Consider the following 20,698-nt stretch of genomic DNA (forward strand, 5'->3'; position numbering starts at 1 on the left):
CTCAGTAATTAATATAAAATGAATGAATGCATCCTAATTCTGACTGATTATACAAAATTTATGAAAGGTGATAATAAAACACTCTTTAAGGTACAAGAGAATAGAAAGTCTTATTTAGAATATAGGTTGTAAGCATGAAAACATCATCCAGGGAAACTATGGTAAAAGGATACAAGTTAAGACAAGGTTGAAATGCATGACTGCAGACCTTGGTTCCCTAATTTGGATAACTAGTATAGTTTATTTCAGTTCTTTTGAATATGCAACTTTTACATTTCCCTAATAATTTGGTATGATTTTTTTAGATTACTAAAAATTACAAAAAATCATTAACTATTTTTTAAAAAGATTTTATTTATTTATTTTTAGACAGAGTGGAAGGGAGGGAAAAAGAGGGAGAGAAACATGAAGGTATGGTTGCCTCTCACGTGCCCCCTACTGGGGACCTCAAATGGCCCACAACCCAGGCATGTGCCCTGACTGGGAATTGAACTGGGGACACTTTGGTTCACAGGCCAGCACTCAATCCACTGAGCCACACCAGCCAGGGCAAATCATTAACTTTTTTCATGTAGATATTTTCAGCTGAGGCTTAATAATTTAAAACCAGAAAAGACCTAGAACTGCATAATTTTGTACCGGTCATATTGCATATGCTTATTTCTTTTTCATGTGTAAATTTAAGCAAACTTATGTTTAGATTTCTCATACAAATCTTTATTTTGTGTAAATCTTTTACGAGGTATACTAAATTGAAACTAGAGGAAAAATGATAAACAGTAATGTAAGTATTTTGATAGAATTGAGAGAAATTGAATTACCACCCAAGACTATGTTATAAAAATAAAAATATTATGGAAAAATGTAATAAAAGTAGTATCACTTATTGAGTGCTTACCTTATTCCTGGCACTGTTCTAAACACTCTATATATTGTAATTAATTTAATTTTTACAATAATAGATATTATCTTCCCCATTTTGTAGATATGGAAACTAAAGCACAGAGTGGTTAAGCAAATTATCCAAGAGTATGCATGCTAGTGAGTAGCAGAGCTGGAGTATGAATATACACTCTCTTGTTCTAGAAACTGCGTGAATTTGTTTACTTAAGTTACTACAACTCTAATCTCCAAGTTAAGACATTAAGTCAAGTCTTTTTCAGTGTAGTATTTTAGGTAAAAATGGTATTAGGAGTCAGAGGTAGAATTTTAATGGGTTTTGCTATTGCTTGCCTACAGATAAAATGAAGTGTCAGAAATGGGGAGGAGGTACAGTATAGACTCTGACTGCTACAAGTTCTTTTCTCCCTGAAGCACTTTCAGAGAGGATTCAGGGTTTTTTGTTCCCTACACAGATCTTGGGATTAGAGAAACACTTCTCTGTTCTTAGAGAAGTAGTAGAGATAGTAGAGTATATTTTCAGTCTGGCTCTTTTGACCTTCTCATAATTTGAGGTACCATGTACATAGTATGGATATGATATGTATATTTGTGTATATATGTGTGTGTGTGTGTCACAAACCCTTCAATGTTTATTGTGTAAGGTCATGGTTATAAAAAGGTAATTTTCATTTTGAAAATAGTACCAATTAATTGGTTTTCTTCTCTTAAGGTGGAAAATATTTTGTTGAATGACAGTGGAAACTATGTACTTTGTGATTTTGGCAGTGCCACTAATAAATTTCTTAATCCTCAAAAAGATGGAGTTAATGTAGTAGAAGAAGAAATTAAAAAGTAAGTGTTCATCTTTACTGTGTTTTCTTATGGGAATTTTAGTTAACTTGGGCCTGTGACCAACTCTGCTAATACATATTGTAGATATTCCATTCATAGATTTCTTCAAAATACTTTTATACTATAGACATTAATTCATTTATGTCTGATGTAGCTCCATAGGAAATACATTTTACCATGGATACAAGTTTTTCATCTACATTGTAAACCCATTTATCATGAAAGTTGTCAAATAAGCTATAGTAATTAGTGAAATTATTAAAGGGAATTTTCAGTGATTGATTATTGAGTTCATTTAAGCTCTTTGTTTTTTACTAATACTGAGGATTTATCTTGTTAGGAAAATTACTTGAAAACATTTAAACTTTTACTTCATATTTAGTATTAAGTTGATTTCTGTATGCATTGAAAACTATGCTGAAATGGTGTTACTTTGTAATAGTGTACTAGAAAGCTCTCTGGTAGAAAAATAAGTCATATCTGCTTTATGTTTTAAAATCTTGTACTTTCCATGGTTGCTAGATTACCTGTAAAGATTTTTCTGTGACTTTTCTGTTCTCTAGTTTTAGAAAATGGAACTGTTTATAAATCTGAGATTACCTTAATAGAATGATACAGAATGCAGAAATATGTCAGAATAGGAATTTCTAAGTAGTTGCCTTTTCTAAGTTGCCCTCTTCACTTTGCAAATTCTCAGTTCTTTAAGACTGTGTAGGAGCTATTTATTTGAATTGCAATTTACATTTTGAAATAGCTCAAGTATGGATAACACTATGGATTTCTTGACTACATATTTCTACTCGGGGAACTTAGCGTATGATGATCATGTTAGATTCCATAAAAACAAGCTCCTTTACTAAACATAAATGTCCTGAAGAACTAAACAATAAATTATTGAACTTGCTTCCTGGGAATGAGGCTAATTCTTAAAAATGATTGGATTGTTACAAATAATGGCTGCTATAAAATTCTGCTCAAGCTAGATTTTATATCTTGCTGCTAAGATCTAAAGTATAGTTAAGGTTCAGTAGAATTTTGCATTAGTAATGAATGTAGGCTATGGGGGTGTTCTTGTGCTTTGTGGCTCAATTAAAGAGTTAATTAATGGCCTAACCATTTATTCAGTAACAGATGTTTATTATGTAGGGACTACAGTGCAGTGGACACTGTTGTAGGTGCTGCAGGAGAGCTGTGAACGAAAGCCCTGCCTGCATGCAGTTCATGTTCTGGCTTCTTAGGTTGCTCCTCTAGTAGTATCATTCAGCATGTCCCACCAGTCAGGGTCATTGGAAGAAGTAAGAATGTTGACCTTTAAGACACTTTATGTAAAATAAAATGTATTAACACTCAAAATGAATTTTAAATTATGCCATGATATAGGAAGTCCTTCCTTATTTTGGTAACTTCTACCATGAAATTGAGCACTGCTTGATTAAAATATTCTGTTCATAATGTATATGGGGCTTTTATGTTGGTAAATTTTCACAGTATCTTACAATTCCAATTATGTAGTTTATGATGACAGTGAATATTAGAATTGTACTTAATTAGTGTAGTTAGAATGATGACACCTGCATTATTTTTAAAACAACAATTATAAAAACAAACCTAAAGGAGATTTACTACCATGAGCAAGGAAGTATGTTAGAGTCCATAGAAACAAGCTCCTTAATAAATGTATAAATTAATTTTTTGAAAGAATGCAAGTTTTACTTTTAAATTAACTGAAATATTTTGATAATGATATTTTAATAGTCAAACTATATTATTTCAAATAAGAAATTCAAGGAAAACTATGTTTCTAATACATTGTTTCTATTTAAGATTTTTGTATTAAAGAGAAGTAAGTTTTTTATCATTGCACTTGTTGAATAAAAATGTATATACATGCTTTGTATTGTTTAATCCTTGATGGACTTTTAACGACTTTTAAAAATAATAATATTTTTATCTAACGTTATTGAATTGAAAAGTTTTTTGCAGTATTTTATGTAGAATCAATGTAGTATCTGTCTTTTTAAAAATAAATATATACATCTACATATATATGTATATCTCCACTCCATTTTACTTATTTACTGCCAGGTATACAACTCTGTCATACAGAGCCCCTGAAATGATCAACCTTTATGGAGGGAAACCCATCACCACCAAGGCTGATATCTGGGTAAGGCCAAGAAAGGTTGACATTTTCTCTAACCAAATTTAAACAAATGAGTTCACTTGATTATTCGCCCGCTGCCCCCCAAAAGGTGTTTCCTATTAAGTAGAAGAGTGGTATACATAGAGCTTCTTATTCAGGAGATGAAAAATACTAGAATATTTGATCCTCTTAATCCTGAGATGGAAGGCTTAGGTATACAAAAGCAAATAAAGGACTTCTATATAATAAAACTTTTTGCCATGATATTTTTAAGAGTTTAAATTATGTATGTGTTAACATTTTTTGATTGAGTGGAATTTTGTTTGATCACTTTATGGAAATGCTGGGCATAACTCTTAAGTAATTACACTTACAATTCTCTGGAGTATTGTAGGAAATTAACATGAGTAAAACTTTTTTTCCTAATTATAAACATGTCAACTAACATATATATTGAGGTGTTTTTATTATTTAGCATTTATATGTGGATTGAATTATTAAGATAGATAATATTTCTATATAATTAAACTTTGTTAGAATGTCATTGCCTCTTTAGAACTCATTTTATAAGTAAGCTATGTTTTGGCTATATTTAATAAACTAGCAGGAAAGTATTTTAAATGTAAATTCATTTAAAATCAGTTAGTATTTAGCTCTATGAGGGGGACCCAAAAAACCCAGAATTATCTTCCTGTAGCCCCTGTAGTACATTATAGTGAATTATGTACCCCTGTAGTACAGCCTACCCCCACTAAGTGAGTATTCTAGCAACCCATCCGTATTAGTGTACTAGCTGGCGTTGTTGTGAGAGGCTGCATTTGGCTTCAGTAAATTTTGTTTTGAAGACTTTCAGTGCATTTGCCCATTTCATGATGGTTATTTATGAGCACAGCTGCCCATACCGTGCTGAGTGTTCAGCAGGTTTGACCAAAAACGGCATGACTCCTGTGCCCACCCTCTCTATTTTCCCCATCTTGCCCCAAGTGAATTTTTTTTTGTTTCCCTGATAAAGAAAGTCCTCAGAGGGAAACATTTTGCTGATGTGGAAGAGGTGAAACAAAAAACAGCAGAAGCACTAAAAGGCATCAAAATCGACGAGTTCAAAAACTGTTTTAAGTAGTGGAAAAAATATCTGATAGGTATATTGCATCAAATGGAGAGTACTTGGAAGGTGACTGAGGTTTAAACATGTAAGAGGAAATACACAATTTTTTATAAATCAATTCCAGTTTTTTGGGGGTCCCTCCTTGTATCTACTACTAGTAAATATATTAGGGATGATGGAAAAAAATTCCTTTGGAAATAGTTGTAGAGTTTATAAGAAAAGTCATGTTATTTTGTTTTTAAAATGTAATATTTAGAAAGTACTCAAACCTAATGTGTGAAACCAAATGAATATCTCCTTGGTTTTCTTCTCCTGGCCTCTTCCTATTGGGGTTAGGATACCCAGATATTCTTGCAAGGTAATAAAAAGAAAAAATATCTTTAGTATCTTTTTATCTGTCTACATAATATATATATATTTTTCACCAAATAGTGGTTCTTAGATCTTGTCATATTTGGATATTTAACCATATACATAATTGATTCAACCCATGAACAAGTTTGGTTTAACTTGATGCTGTGTGTAGGTCACCAGTTTGTATAATTCAAACTTAGTTTGCCTTTCACACACTAACATTTGACTCATTGAATGGCTTATACTATAAGGTAGAAAGCAAATTCAGTTGGATCTTTTAAAAAAATTTATTGATGAGAGAGAGAGAAAAAGAGGCATGGGGGGAGGCAGACATTGATTTGTTCTCCTTATTTATGCATTCATTTATTGATTCTTGTATGTGCCTTGACTGGAAATCGATTTCACAACCTAGAGCAGCATATTGGGACGGCACTCTAACCAGGACAGTGCCCTGGCCAGGATCTCAAGTGGATCTTAATTGATAAAATGAAAATACTAGAGGAAGTGGTTGTGGAAGTTTTTTCTGGCCTAATTTTGTGAGTGCTGTTGAAATCTGTATAACCTAAAAGAGTATTTCAACAGCAGAAGAAACAACAGACATCATAGCTCAAGTACTGTTTTGATATCATCAAGGGTTGATTTAAAAAAATGTTACTCTCTCTCTCTTTTTTTTTTTACCCCATATATTAACAGAAAGGAGAGGGAATCTTTTGTTGTTGTTGTTCGTTTTCAACCAGACTTAGTGTGTGTGCCTGGCTGCATACTACGTTTTCAGTGAAAAGTCTGAAATATATACCATCTGTAGATTAATTAGTATATGAAGTAGTAGTTCTATAACAACTAGTTGGGTATAGCTTTGAGGTTATAGATACTCAAAGGTAAAAAAATAAGGAAGATAATCAGAAAACAGAATCTATGTTTATGTGCTTGACAGAGATAGAAGTTCAATTTCCATGATGTCATTTTTATACATGTCTTAGCTCGGGTGGAACAGAAGTATGAGTGTGCTGAGCATTGTAGGTGAGAGAGGCGCCATGTTACCTTTTAATGAGGAAAATGGAGGTTGGGAACAGCCTCCAAAATCAGATCATTTGTTCCCTCTTGTTTTTGAACAATTCTCATTATGTCAAATGGATAAAAAGGGAAATAATGCCTTTGGTGTGAAAAAACTAGGACACCTCATTGTGTTCATACTATGTGAAATAGAGTGTTTTAGATTTATGTTTTTTAAGTATATTGCTGTCTAAAATTGTTATCTGGGAACTCCTACAATATTTACTGTAACAGAAGACACTACTAAAGGTTTGACTGACAAGATCAAACTGGCTAAAATGCAGACCTCTTTTGCCTAAACTGTCATCTGAGTAGGAGAAAGGTGTAATTTAATGCAGATCATACACTATTAATAGTATTTTTTAGTGTTGTTAAGGGAGCCTAATGCTCAGTTTATTGCATACATGCTGAAATTTATAGAAGAAAGCATCATAAATTGTTTTAAGCCAAAATGAACTGGTTATTTTTATTCAGAATCTTCACAGTTTTGTTAATCATAATAAATAACCCATCCTGTAATATGTTTGAATGGATATGTTGAAATTTCTAGAGCCTTTAAAATTTTCATTAGAAAACTGTTAAAACATTGAAACTTATATTTAGTAAATTCATAATATTGAACTCACACAGGTTTCTGTATATTGTGATCTTCATAGTAGTTATAAAACTTAAGAGTATTTGTTAGTTGTGTTTGCTAAGTTGATACGTGGAGAAAATTCAACAAAGGAAAGACGATTTGCTGATTTTTAGATAGGCAAAATTTAGTATTGTTGATAAAATTGTTTACTAACTATATAATTTTATACAGTCTGTTTAGAATTAGAAGAACTCCTTACACTGTTAAGGCTTGTAGATGATACTTCTTGCGACAACGTAATGATTTCTTGACCTTAAAATTATGTTTTATTGCTGACGCTCTGGTTTGAGCTTGAGCTGTTAGTGGCTTAGCTAGACCTTTGTTTCTTAGGGAATTTTGCCTTTGTTGTCAGCAACTATATTTATTGGTGCTATGATGTCTATTAAGCTATGCAAGTGAAGCAGACAGAGCCTGTCCTTTCTGAATTTTAATATAGATTACCCAGGTGCAAATATGATTAGTGAATTACAGAATAAAAATCATAGGGTTATATATAAAAACAGAGACTCAGAACTATTTTATAGTATGAAATAAATAATGACATGTGCTTAGTGAATTACTGATAAAAATGTATAGATTGTAGTCTGGTAAATTTAACTGTGCTGGCTAACTCTCATATTTGGATCCCAGGATTTTAAAACATGTTTTATAGTAAATTTATTTAAAATGCTGCTAGAAGGAGCCTGGTGTTTACTCTGTTAGTTATATGCTAGTTATGTACTAAATATAACTTTTCCTTGTGGAAGAAATGAAAGTATAATTTTTTTCCTAAAAGGGACCAACCACTTCCAGTTTGTTAAATCATTTATGATCTAGAGTTGTATGATAGCATTAATTTAGCCAGCTGGTCACAGATGTGGTAGAAAAATATGGAGATGATGCAGTTAAATGTTTTTTCAAATATTAAGCACATTAAGCAAATGATTTGTGAAAAGATTGATTTCATGTAAACATTAGTTTTTTTTAAAATAACAAATTTAGTTTTTGGGTTACTGCTATTTTTGTGTCTCGTGGTTAAGTTGATTGCTTGAGTTCTGATGATATTTATGTTTCTTTATTTTACAGGCACTGGGATGTTTACTGTATAAACTTTGTTTCTTCATGCTTCCCTTTGGTGAGAGTCAGGTTGCTATCTGTGATGGCAGCTTCACCATCCCAGACAATTCTCGTTACTCCCATAACATACATTGCTTAATAAGTAAGTACTTGGAAAAATTTGTGACAAAATTTTAAGATACTGTACATAGGACCTGCTCTTACATCCCTTTGCCTAAATCTAGTTTTAATTTCATTTATTATACTTTTATGAAATTATAGTAAATAAAAACATTAAAAAAGATGTTCATAGTCTTTTATGGAGGGAAAGCAGCCCAATTACCAGTACATTAAGCCCTTAGATAAACTTTTGTAGTACACAGATTATTTCTGGAAAAATTTAGCAGCATAACATTTAATTATTTGTTCATTGTTCTTTGAAATCCAAATATCCAGATCTGTTGCTTTTTTTGGATCAAAGTATCACTAATCTTAGTTTGTAGCTCACTTGGCCACCCTTTTTAATACCTGTTCTTGAATACCTCAATTTTCCTTTTAGCCTGCTTTAAGATTTTTTAAAGATTTTTAAGAGTAAGAGCCCAAAGGCCAGGGCTTGTATCTGCTGCGACTAATGTAGTACACAATATTGGGTGCCTCTGTTTATCTCAATCTCATTTCTAAAATGAGCATATTAAAAGGACCTACCTCTTAGGGTTATTTTGAAAATTGAATGATAAAAAGTGCTTCTCAGCATGTGTAAATACACTTTTAATACTTACATCATTACTACTGTGGTAACTACCACTACCAGTACTACTGAAATCTATTACAGTTCTTCCTGAGCTAACCTAATTTCTCATTTTCTGAGTAAGGATTAGGCATCTGCTGTTAGATACTCAGTAGAATGTACTTTCCCGGCAGAGATTACTTTGGATGCTTTGGAGCAGAACTTGGTTTTGTAGGTTAATGGTGGATCTACCAAAGGCTTATCATAAATTGTCATATATTCCAGAATATACTATTAAATGTAACTGATTTCTTTTCTCACCTCTTATGTTGTGCAGTAATGTAGTGAATCATCATGAGCAGTATTCATCATTGCTTTTGGGTCTGCTAACTTATTGTTGCTTTATGGTTCTGTCTCTTAGATCTTAGCAACTTATCTATTGGGTTTAAACTTATTTTTTTAAATCAAAATATAATGTATAATGTATTAGTTCCAGGTATACAACATAATGACTTGATCTATGTATATATTGTGAAGTGGCCACCACAGTGCGTCTAGTTGCCATCCACCACTTCACATAGTTAATGCATTTTACCCCCTTGTTCTGAGAACCACTAAGATCTTTCTTACCAACTTTCAAAAGTGTAATACAGTGTTGTTAACCTAGTCACCAAACTGTACATTTTATCCCCAGGACTTATAACTAGAAGTTGGTACCCTCACCAATATCACCCACACCCCATCCTCTACCTCTGGCAACCACCAATCTGTTCTCTGTACTTCTATTAGGTTTTTTTCCCCCCAAAGATTCCACATATAAGAGATCATACCATATTTGTCTTTTCTCTCTCTGACTTCTTTTACTTAGCATAATGCCATTAGGTCTACCCATGGTGTCTCAACTGGCAAGATTTTCTTCCTTTTTATGGCTAAATACCATTCCTTTGTGTGTATGTCTATGTGTGTGTGTGACATTTTCTTAATCCACTTGTCCATTGAAGGACATTTAGGTTGCCTCCATGTCTTGGCTATTGTGAGTGATGTCGCAGTGCACATGGGGGTGCAGATAGCTTTTCCAGTTAGTGTTTCTGGTTCCTGCCAGTGTATGCACAGAAGGAGAATGGAAGGATTACATGGTAGTTTTGATTTTAATTTTTTGAGGGGACTTCATAATGTTTTTAAATTTATGTTTCCTGTGCTAATTTACATTTCCACCAACTGTGTACAAGGGTTCTCTTTTTTCTACATCTTAACAACACATCTTTTAGATTATAAATAAATTTACTGAACAATTATTTTCTGTGGGAAACCAGGAACTTGCTTGCTTGTTATAATATACTTAACATTTATTATGGAAATTAAAAAATATAGGCAGAACAGTGTAGTGAATTATCGTGTGCCTGTTACCATGTCACAGCCTCGTGGTTACCCACTCATGACTAATGTTGTGTATATGCCCTCACCCACTCTTTTCTCCTGTTTTTTTTAAATGTCAGAAATTGTATGTGTCTTTGAAAAGAAATCAAAGATTAAGATAGGATTTCCGTGGAGGTTTTCAATCAGTGGCTCTGGGTCACTACTTGAGGAGATGTAGAGAGGGGGCTCCGATCAATAAATTTAGAGACAGCTATCAGAACTATCCCACACGTACTATTCTAACATATTTGTAGTGCCATTCAGTGTTTTAGTAATGACTGAACACATTTATTATGGCTGTTAAGTTAGGTTTCATTTCAGTAGTCCATGGAATAAGGTATGGAGAACACACAACCTAACATGTAAGTTTCTATAATAATCTCCACAGATTAACAGATAAAAATAACAAGTGAATGCTTGAAGTATTTTTGGTTGCAAAATTAGGATGGGTGTTTGTCTTTTCAGGTAAATTACTATAAGAATTCTGCGGCAAAGAAAAAGTATCTTTTTGGAAGGGAAAAAATTAAATTTTAAGCAGGGCCATTTTTTTAACACTTGTATCAAAAGTATTTTCCTATTAAATTTGCTGAGCTATTACATTAAAGATGCTGATATAACTTTACTTGGCCCCATGCTGGAGCCATTGTTTTGTATAACTTGAATGGGAACTCCTTTATTTAATATTTAGCTTGAATCCTTGATTAAACCATGATTTAACTGGGCCACTGCTACAGTACCAGCAGCTCCGTTAGCTGCTCTTTTTGATGGAATATGCATGAATATTGTACTTTATCCTGTGCAAACTTAGTACGAGCATAATTAATTCAGCTTCCTCAGTTGTTTTTAAGTGGTTTTTAATCAGATATGTCTTATACGTCATTTGGGAATATTGTGTTGGTTTAATCATACACTACCTTTAATGCTGAGACTGCTTTGTGTTCTCAGGTGGTATAAATGGAGTTGTGTCAATAGAAAGATTCACTCATTTAAGAGGAGCAGATACCTTTTTAGAAGTCAGTATCATATTTGCAGTAGAATCAGGGACAGCGGGAATGTTCTCATGATGATTTACATGATCATTTTAAATTGAGTAAACAAGAGTGTGTTCTTGCTTCTCTGCCTTTTTTTAAATTTTTTGAACTTAATCTGTTAGATGAGCTGGACACATGCATTTTCTAATTTACTCCTTCCTCTCAAGAGAATATTTTTTGTAGATGATACAGTTTTATTGTCATGAAGTGGGAGTTAATACAAATACTAAAATCAAGATTTAATTACTATGAGAGAAGATGGCTTTGAACCAGTTACTTAAAATTAAACTGAAGTTCTCATGCTTAGTCGATATGCCTCAGTATTTAGCTGGAGTAGAGCTGATCTATGAACAAAAACGAAAATATGTGTAGGATTGCCTGATGGATCATTTTATTTCTCTCTGGATACTTTGCACTTCACATTAGATCACCACTCAGTAGTCTAGGAGTTTGTTTTGTAACCCATTCTTTTGGACAATTTGGGAAGTTATTTAAATTAAATACTTCATGATGCCTTTTAGGGTTTTTTTTTTCTTTTTTCATGGCTGATAATATCCAGTATAAAAGTATTCAAAGATAAAAATGTAGCCATTTTCTACCTGTGAGTTTCAGCCTCTTCATACATTGAATTTAGAACCAAACCGGAGATGGGTTATAGGAGCTCATCAAATAAAACTGTCAACATTAGTAGATAAAGTAGATTGCAGAATGAATGAAATTTAGACCTGATGCCAAACGGGCCTGTTCCTCTGCATTCAGCCCACAGATTTACTCACACCCAGTTGTAGACAGTGCTGGATAACCTTAGACTTCTTCCACAGAAGTAGGCCACTTGCAAAACATGGTTTTCCATAGAACATATATGTCCTAAAAGTAAACTGTTGTGAAAGAAAGAGGAGCAGAGATGGGCATATGTGGGTGCCTTTTCTTTCTAGTCAAACAAATCACTCCCTTTCCTTTGGAGAGGAATGACCGAGAGAGAGGTCGTTAGCACAGTGGTCTGTACACGGTTTGACTGTGATCCACAGTAATTAAATAGATTTTAGTTAGGACCTAAAATACACACACACACACACACGTGAAGCAGGCTTCATGAACTATTGCTTGTACTTACCATATTAGTGCACACTAATATTTTGCCATTCTATTTCATTAAAATAAATTATAGTCATTACTTTTGAAACTGATATTATGTCATATAAATGGGATCGTTACAGTTAGACAAACTAAACTGGTCCCACAGTATTTCCACATGGAAACATGAGCCAGGGAATTAGGGGTCCTTTCGTTTGCTTATAAGATGATACCACTTCTCCTCACAGCCTAACTGCTTAATCATTAGAGGCTGTCGTCCTATGCTTAACTTGAGAGAATTATGTATACAAATATTGGTTAGAGAACATAAAATGTCAAATTTATTTTCCTTCAGTGCTTCTCATCTACTGTGAAAGAAAGAACATAGATATAGGATTGCCTGATGTATCATTTTATTTTCCTCCATATATTTAAAAAGCTTTTTCTAGATTTAAGTTGGGTGAGAGAAGTGTATTTGTGTACTGTACTGTTCTCTACATCTGTAGTATTCTTCTCCCTAACTGCATTCAGGTGTTATGTCACTGGCCCACACAGGGGTATATGTAAGACATTACCCCGTGTCACTCACTGCAGTTCTTTAAGGATAGTGATCACTCAGTTGGAGCCATCTGTAGATGGACTCAAAGGAGAATTGACTCTTGGGTTTTGGTATTGGCAGTGGTGTTTTTTCTTAGCACCTGGTTTATTTCTGTGTTAAGGATACTGTAATTCATGTTGATTCATGTAATGGATCATGTTGCCCTACTTGTGTTGACAGCTAGAAGGTAGCTAAATTTGTGGCCTATATTTGTAAGACCAAATCATATGCAATTTATTTACTGACATCATCCTGGCGTCTTCTTTGGGGGGGGGGCGGGGAAGGGTCTCTCAAGGAAGGGACTACTTTTCCGTTAGTCCTAATGTTCTCATATATTTAAAAAATCTCATAGTTTATATGGCACTTCAAGCCATTTATAGGAATAAATATTTATAATTAGTTACTTTTGAAATTTGAAAGCCAAATAAACTGAATTCTTAGAAAAATAGAATATTAAGTTTGTGAATTTGAGAAGTTTCTTGTGATTTGTTTAAAAAATTATTTGGATAAATGTTTATTGTTAAAAGTCTATTTAAGTTTGCCTCTATGTCATAGACTATTGTTACTTTAAAAACATATCTGTTGGTGTCAAGATAAAATATGATTTTGGAGGATAAAATAAACTTTGTAGATTCTTCAAATCTTTTCTGGGATGAGGTTGAATGTAATCCAATCAGTATTAGAATTACATGTTTTTAATTATTGCTATCAATAGTGTTGATAAAATAATTAAAAAATCAGTTCTATAAGTTATACATGTTAGCCTTTTTTAGTACATAAAATCAGGTTCAGGTTACATGCAGAATATTTGAAAAACTGAGTTCATAATTTCACAAATTTCTTTAAGTTTGTGCTTTCGCTTGCCAAACAGCTGTGCTTTTAACCGAAAGAAGTTTATCAAGCTGTGGGAGATGTATTAAAAATTATTTGTTTAAAAATTACTTAAATTTGAAAGAAAGATTGAATTTTAATTTAGTCATTTATATACTTTGATCTCTGTGTATAATTTCATTAGGAAATTTCAGAATGTTATCCAATTAATGCTGTAAATCTTACATTTCAAATTGGTTTAATAATGATATTTGAACATTATAAAAACTTGAATTAATCAATGAATCAGAGTTAGAACATGGAGAGCTTTAACAAAATATGAGTTTTTCAGTTAAAGGAGTATAAATGTCAACCTTTTTGTGAAATTATAAATTTAACAAAAGTCACCCAAGAAACAGACAAATGGTGTTGGTCATTTTGGTTAGAAAAGGGACAGGCATTTTAAGCAGTGCCGTAGGTTGGTGTGAAGTCTTTTCATAATAGAGCCATAAAACTCAGCTCATACTTCTGAACAGGATGTGTATAACACATTGAAATATAGAACCGTGGTGAACACTCTTAGCATCAGTATGGGAAGAAAGCATGTTTTTGGAAAACTATACTGTCAATCCCGTACTACTTTGTTAGATTACAATGCACATAATTTAGTATTTTCTTAGTGGTTCAGGATTGTTTAAAAATTAGTAAATGTATTTTGGATAATAGTGAAATTAAGGACTCCTACTATGGCCCTAGAACTTTTGTGGATAATTCCCCATTGTTCACTAAACTCACTTTTTGTTTTGTTTCACTTTCTCAGGAGAATATTTATATTTGTAATAGTACTTCTGGTAGTGAGTTGCGACTGATTTGTCTTTAGCTTGGGATAATGTTTTAAGTTCATGTATCAGTAACAAATTTTATATTTTCTATATACATTAACAAAATTTATCAAATCATCACTGATCTTAGAATGGAAAAAGTATTTATGTATATGCATATACATTATCCTTTTAATGTGCCACTATATAGCTTCTGTGTTTAGTGAAACTTCTCTACATTAAAATCTGTTCTTGCAGGGTTCATGCTTGAACCAGATCCAGACCGTAGACCCGATATATTTCAAGTATCCTATTTTGCGTTTAAATTTGCCAAAAAGGATTGTCCAGTCTCCAATATCAATGTAAGTAACTTTTTTAAGTGGGATATGCATTTTTAAAAGATTTTATCTATCTATCATCCATCTATCTGTCTGTCTGTCTGTATATCTATCTATCTATCTATCTGGGAAGGAAGGGAGAAAGAGGGAGAGAAACATCAATATGTGAGGGAAATATCAGTCAGTCACCTCTCACACTGCCCCAACTGGGGACCTGGCCTGCAACCCAGGAATGTGCCCTGGTCGGGAACTGAACTGGTGATGTTTCACTTTGTGAGACAATGCCCAACCAACTGAGCCATGCTGGCCAGGGCTTAAGTGGGATTTTAAGTGAATTAAGTGAATTTAAAATCCATTTTATTACATGCAGCTATTTATGTGTGTGTGTGCATGTACACACACTTTCAGAGTTATTTGTTTCATGACAAGTAGCCTAGTAGTGTGTGATTAGTATTTTCAGTATAAAGCCACAGTTGCTAAATGGTGTACTGAAACACTCTAGGGAGCCGTAATAGATGTGGGGGCACTGCATGATTTTTTGCATTTTCTGAGAGAAACATCTGTCTGACATAACACAAATAACAATTATTAAGTTGTTTGGGCCAATCTATTAAAAAACATACTGTTAGATTTATTTGGGGGGTGAATAAAAAACATACTGTTAGATTTATTTGGGGGGTGAACTAGGAGTGTCATGAAAAAATTCTAAGACACTAAGTACTTTGTACACTGAAAACGTTTGGTCACCTTTGTTGTAATGAGCATAGGCATTGTAAATGGAGAGACCTGTCTTCATCAGTGACTGGTTTCATATGCAGTCATCTCTCAGCATCCACAGGGGATTGGTTCCAGGACTCCTGTGGGTACTGAAATCTGTAGATGCTCAAGTAACTTAGCATCTTAGCAGTATAGAATGGCACAGTATTTGCATATAACCTACACACGTTTTCCTTCCCGTGTACTTAAATCATCTCCAGGCTACATATAATACCTAATTTAAATAGGGAATAATGACAAGAAAAAAATGGGTGTGCCTGTCAGTAGAAATGCAGCTATCGTAGGCCTAACTACATAGTACATGTCAGCAGCAACTGATATTATTGTTTAAGTAGTAGTTTTGTTTTTTAAATCCTCACCTGAGGACATACTCATTGATTTAGAGAGAGGATAAGGGAGAGAGACGGAGGAGAGAAGCATCAATCAGTAGCGTCTTGTATGCACCCCAGCCGGGGACTGAACCCGCACTGTAGACACATGCCCCAACTGGCAATTGAACCCATGACCTTTAGGTGTATAAGACGAAGCTCCAACCACTTGAGCCACACTGGCCAGGACCTCGGTAGTATTTTCGATCTGAGGTTTGTTGAATCTGTGGATACTGGACCTATGGATATGGAGGGCCAACTATATTTTGAGAATTTAGTAATTTTTGGGTTTTTTTTCCTGTAAAACAAAGATAGGAATTATGAGGACTTAAAATAAGAAATGTAAACCCAGTGCCTAGTCCATTAAAGTTGCTGAGTTAGTAATAGCTAATATCATTGAAAGGCTTTGAATTATACCCTGTGTCTGCAGACTGTACTTAACTACATCAGATTAACTGTGTATGGCAGGTCTGTGCTAACTTTAATAAAAGTCCAGAATCATCACTGATTCTAAGCCCTTCTCAGCTTTCTGAAGATCACTCTGGCCTCATTTGTTCATGTTGGTTTTCCTTTCTGTATAAGTTAACACACTCCACTAAGAAAAAAGAAGGAAGTTGGTACCGTTCCATTTTGTTTTTTGAAATCTTTGCTTATGTCAGATATTCTTTGTTGAGGCTGAAAGTCTTACAGTTTAATATTCTAGTAATAAAAGTAGCTTTGACATTTGGCTATAGATTTATAGCGTTTTCTTCAGCAAACTCTTGAGTACCTTGAAGCCAAACATTATATGGAACAAATGAGGAAAACTTTTGTTCTTGTTTTTTAGATTTTACATGCAGTGTCGTGAAAATTTTTGCAGTATGCAGAAACAACACTTTACCCATATGCTTCGTGTTTGCTTTTTTCCCCAAAGTGTGAAATAGTCATTGATTTACAAGTATAATATAATCTTTCTTTTTAGCCAAGATTTGCCTATTTGTTAAGTGAATACAATGATATTGTTCTGTTTATTTTTGAAGGGTTTCTCTGGCACGTGAATATGAAAGTGATATTTCTGTAACATGTGGTGGTGTTTGCATTAGATCTGACAAATATATGTGAACAATTAGTAGGTATCTGAGGTGAAAGTAATAGCATCTCACAGACAGTACTTTTTAAAATTAGAACATATCCATAACCTTTAAATAATGTGTTCTGCAATTAAAATAAAAGCTAAAATGGAGTTTTATTTTTTCCCAGAATTCTTCTATTCCTTCAACTCTTCCTGAACCCATGACTGCTAGTGAAGCAGCTTCTAGGAAAAGCCAAATAAAAGCCAGGTAGGCAAAGCTATGCTGATATTTGAAAAGGCTTTCTTAAAAATAAGAGATCTTGTTTTTAATCCTAGCAAATGTAATTAATTAAATATCACCTACACACACACAAAATGTTGTTTATTGCATGTAGTGTAGAGATTAGATAGCAAGTATAAAATAAGCTCTTTTGTATTAGAGACAGGGTTTGACATCAGTCTCACTTGAACTGCTGTCTCTCAGCAATCAAGAAGTGATGATGTACCGAAGTTTTCGGACTATAAGATTCACTCCCCTAAATTTGGGAGGAAAATGGGGGTGCATCTTATAGTCTGAATGTAGCTTACCTGGCTCACTGGGAGATGGGGAGGCGGCGTTGGAGCAGGGTCACAGGAGATAGGAGCAGGGTGGCTGCTGCAGGAAGCCGGCAGTGGCAGGAGTGGGGCGATGCTACAGGCCCTGGGCTGGGAGGAGGGAGAGTCCCGGTGGTGCAAAACGATGGAGCGGAGCCCCGCTGCAGCATACTATAGAGCTAGGGAGGAGGGTGTGGGTGGTGCAGGCACGTTAGGAGAAGAAAGCCTGCAGAGCCCCATACCTGCCTCCATCACATGACTGGTGTGTCCTCATTAACATTAACATAGGCAAATTCCACTGCAGGTCACCTGTCAATGTGACCCTGCAGCTGTTGCAAAACTACAACTCCCATCATGCTTGGACAGGTTGGGATGATGGGAGCTGTAATTTGGCAACAGCTGCAGAGCCACACAGGTTGTGCAAAACTGCTGTCCCCACACAAGAGTGTTGTACAACCTGTGGCCCTCCAGCAGCAGGTCTCCCCCATAACAGTGTCAGCAGCAGGTCTCCCCATAACAGTGTGTCATCCACTGATGTTCGCAGCTACAGTGCCCCCATCACTATGAAGGACACAGTGCTGATAGTTCTGTCATTACTGTATTTTGTTGTAGAAAGATACAATAGTGTACCATAGTCTCCTGCTGAATGTACCGTAATTGTGGAAAGATGTCAAAGCAGAAAAGGATTTCTGCTTTAAAGGATGTTATTAAATATTTTACTACATTTTTTGCTTCAAAAATTTTTTTCCTCCTTTCCTCTAAAACCTAGGTGCGTCTTAGAGTCTGAAAAATACCGTAACTGGTGGTGTTATAATACATCTGGTCATTTGATGGTTGGTTGTCATTATTTATCACATGTCAACTCTAATTTATGAACTGTTATGTTTTTAGTTTATAGCTAGTATGATTTTTTACTTAAGAAAAGGAAATATAGCTCTTATAGGCTACTTTTTTAGAGTATTCTAAATGTATAAACTATTTTATGTGTTCTAATGTGCATTTAAATATGTATTACTATGTATAATTTATAATGAATGGTTTTAATGATAATACTTTTAAGATTGGTAAAAATATGTTTTAAATCATTTTCAGTTATTTACTATTAATAAGTTTAACACATTATGTAGTTTAAGACCTGAATCTGAGTAATGATTGAATTAATGATTAAACTTTTTTCCTTACACTTATTTTGAGTTTAAAAGTTAATAAGCATGACTGAATTTTAGATTATCATATTACATACTATGATATCATGTAATATCAGGTATAATATTACCTTTGAGGCGATTTCTTGGTCATAGCTTTTTTGAATTGTATTTTACCTATTCAAAGTATTTTATTTGACATAAAATATATTTGTCATGCACCTGTTATATGCAGCATACAGATAGTGGAAATGCAAAGAAAAAGAAACATTGTTTATTCCTAAGGAGTTTACATTTTAATGAAGACAGACACAAGCAAACAATTCCAACCTGATATCAGGCAACTCTGAGAGTGGAGGAAGGGAAAGAGGGGGGCAAACAGGAGCACAGGAAGAACCCAATCCTTTCCCTAGGGCCTGGGTTGGGGGTTACGGAGCTGTTGCTTGAAAGATGAATGATAGAATCTGTCACCTGGGATGATAGGGAGGGAAACTGTGACAGACAGGCCCTTCAGGCAAGAAGAATGGTCTCTGTGAGTCTGCAAGACTAGAGCATAGGGGAGTATTGGGGAGTGGTGGGAAGTGAAGTTGAAGAGTTTGGTAAATGCCAGTCAGGAGGAAGTTTGTATGTTAATGCTGAGAAATTTGGCCTTTGGCGTTTAGGCCAGTGAATTTTCAGCCTTACAGTCAGTTCTATTTGGGACTTGCTTGTGAGGTGTGTTATAAGTAATCTATTATTTATAAATTGTTAAAATGTCATTTGGGAATAACTTAGTTTTTAAAAAAATATGGCATCACTCTGAGATATTGTCTTCATTCATTTGAATTTTAAAATACTCTTGAAGAAGAGACAAAGAGTAAAGTTATATCTAACTTGCAGGAATCCGTCGTGACCGGTAGTGTGTCCTCTCTATAACACACCTGTGGTTAGCAACTGCTGTTATATTTGAGTGGTAATTATGAGTTATTGTAGAGTTGTTAGTTGAATTTTATTGTTACTTGTGTTTTTTAGTAATTATTTTGTTTATGACTAAATCTTTAAGAAGGTAGATACACCACAAAAGTGTCAACTGGATGAGAATGTGCTGTCTTCACTGTGACACGAGTTCTAGCTGTACAATTATTCGCAATAGTTAACACAGCTGAATTTGCAGTGCTTCATAGTATGTTAAAGCTATACGTTGTATATATTAAAAATAAGATTCATTTTTGCTTTTTGGTTAGTAATATAAATTTATACTGATCCTTTCAGAACTTGAAAAAAATATAAATGTGTATAAAACCTAATAAAAAAAAGTTAGCCTTTTCTTTATATTTCTGGGAGTGAGGTGGGGTGAAATCTTTAAATAGCTAGTATCATTATTTACATGTTTTAAAACTTTTTATGAATATTATGCATCTTCTTGCCTGGCCTTCACTCTCTGGCACTCGGCTTTACTCCTTAAAAGCCCTTTCCATCCCTAAATATCTGCATTTTCCCTTGGGATTGCTAAACATGTGAAACTTTTGTGACATCTTAAAGATGGGAAGGCTGAGAATCTCTCTCTTGGCAAGGGAAACAATTGAAGGATTTTAAGTGGAGAGTGAAACTGTGTTCTAGGAAGATTGTTCAGATGATAGGGGGAAGGAGAAAGAGGGAAGCAGAGAAAACAGTTTTGTATCTGTTGTAGTTAATGCAGATGAAGCAGCGTTAACACTACTACTCAGTCTTTCATTTCAGTCAAGTGTGTATCTTCACTTTGCCTCATCTATCTACGCATTTTCTTCTCATTTCCTCACACAGAATACTTTCTTTTCACTGGCTAATGAAATCACATATATTTTTTAAGTCTCCAGTTCCTACTTGAAGCCTTCTCTAGCCAGTTTAGGTTAAAGGTAGAATTACTCC

At 34.1% G+C, this 20,698-nt stretch overlaps 1 protein-coding gene across 2 annotated transcripts in view; it reads left to right on the forward strand.

The window, feature by feature from the left end:
• BMP2K (BMP2 inducible kinase) overlaps positions 1–20,698 on the forward strand; it is a 113,310-nt gene that overhangs the window by 55,862 nt on the left and 36,750 nt on the right. For both annotated transcript variants that reach the window (XM_024579217.4, XM_045184885.3), the window contains exons 5-9: positions 1,613–1,734; positions 3,820–3,901; positions 8,092–8,224; positions 14,797–14,900; positions 17,261–17,340. In XM_024579217.4, coding sequence (XP_024434985.3) covers positions 1,613–1,734; positions 3,820–3,901; positions 8,092–8,224; positions 14,797–14,900; positions 17,261–17,340 — 521 coding nt within the window. The remainder of the gene's footprint in view (positions 1–1,612; positions 1,735–3,819; positions 3,902–8,091; positions 8,225–14,796; positions 14,901–17,260; positions 17,341–20,698) is intronic.

This window comes from Desmodus rotundus, chromosome 4 (assembly GCF_022682495.2).
Source record: "Desmodus rotundus isolate HL8 chromosome 4, HLdesRot8A.1, whole genome shotgun sequence".
Taxonomy (NCBI): Eukaryota; Metazoa; Chordata; class Mammalia; order Chiroptera; family Phyllostomidae; genus Desmodus; species Desmodus rotundus.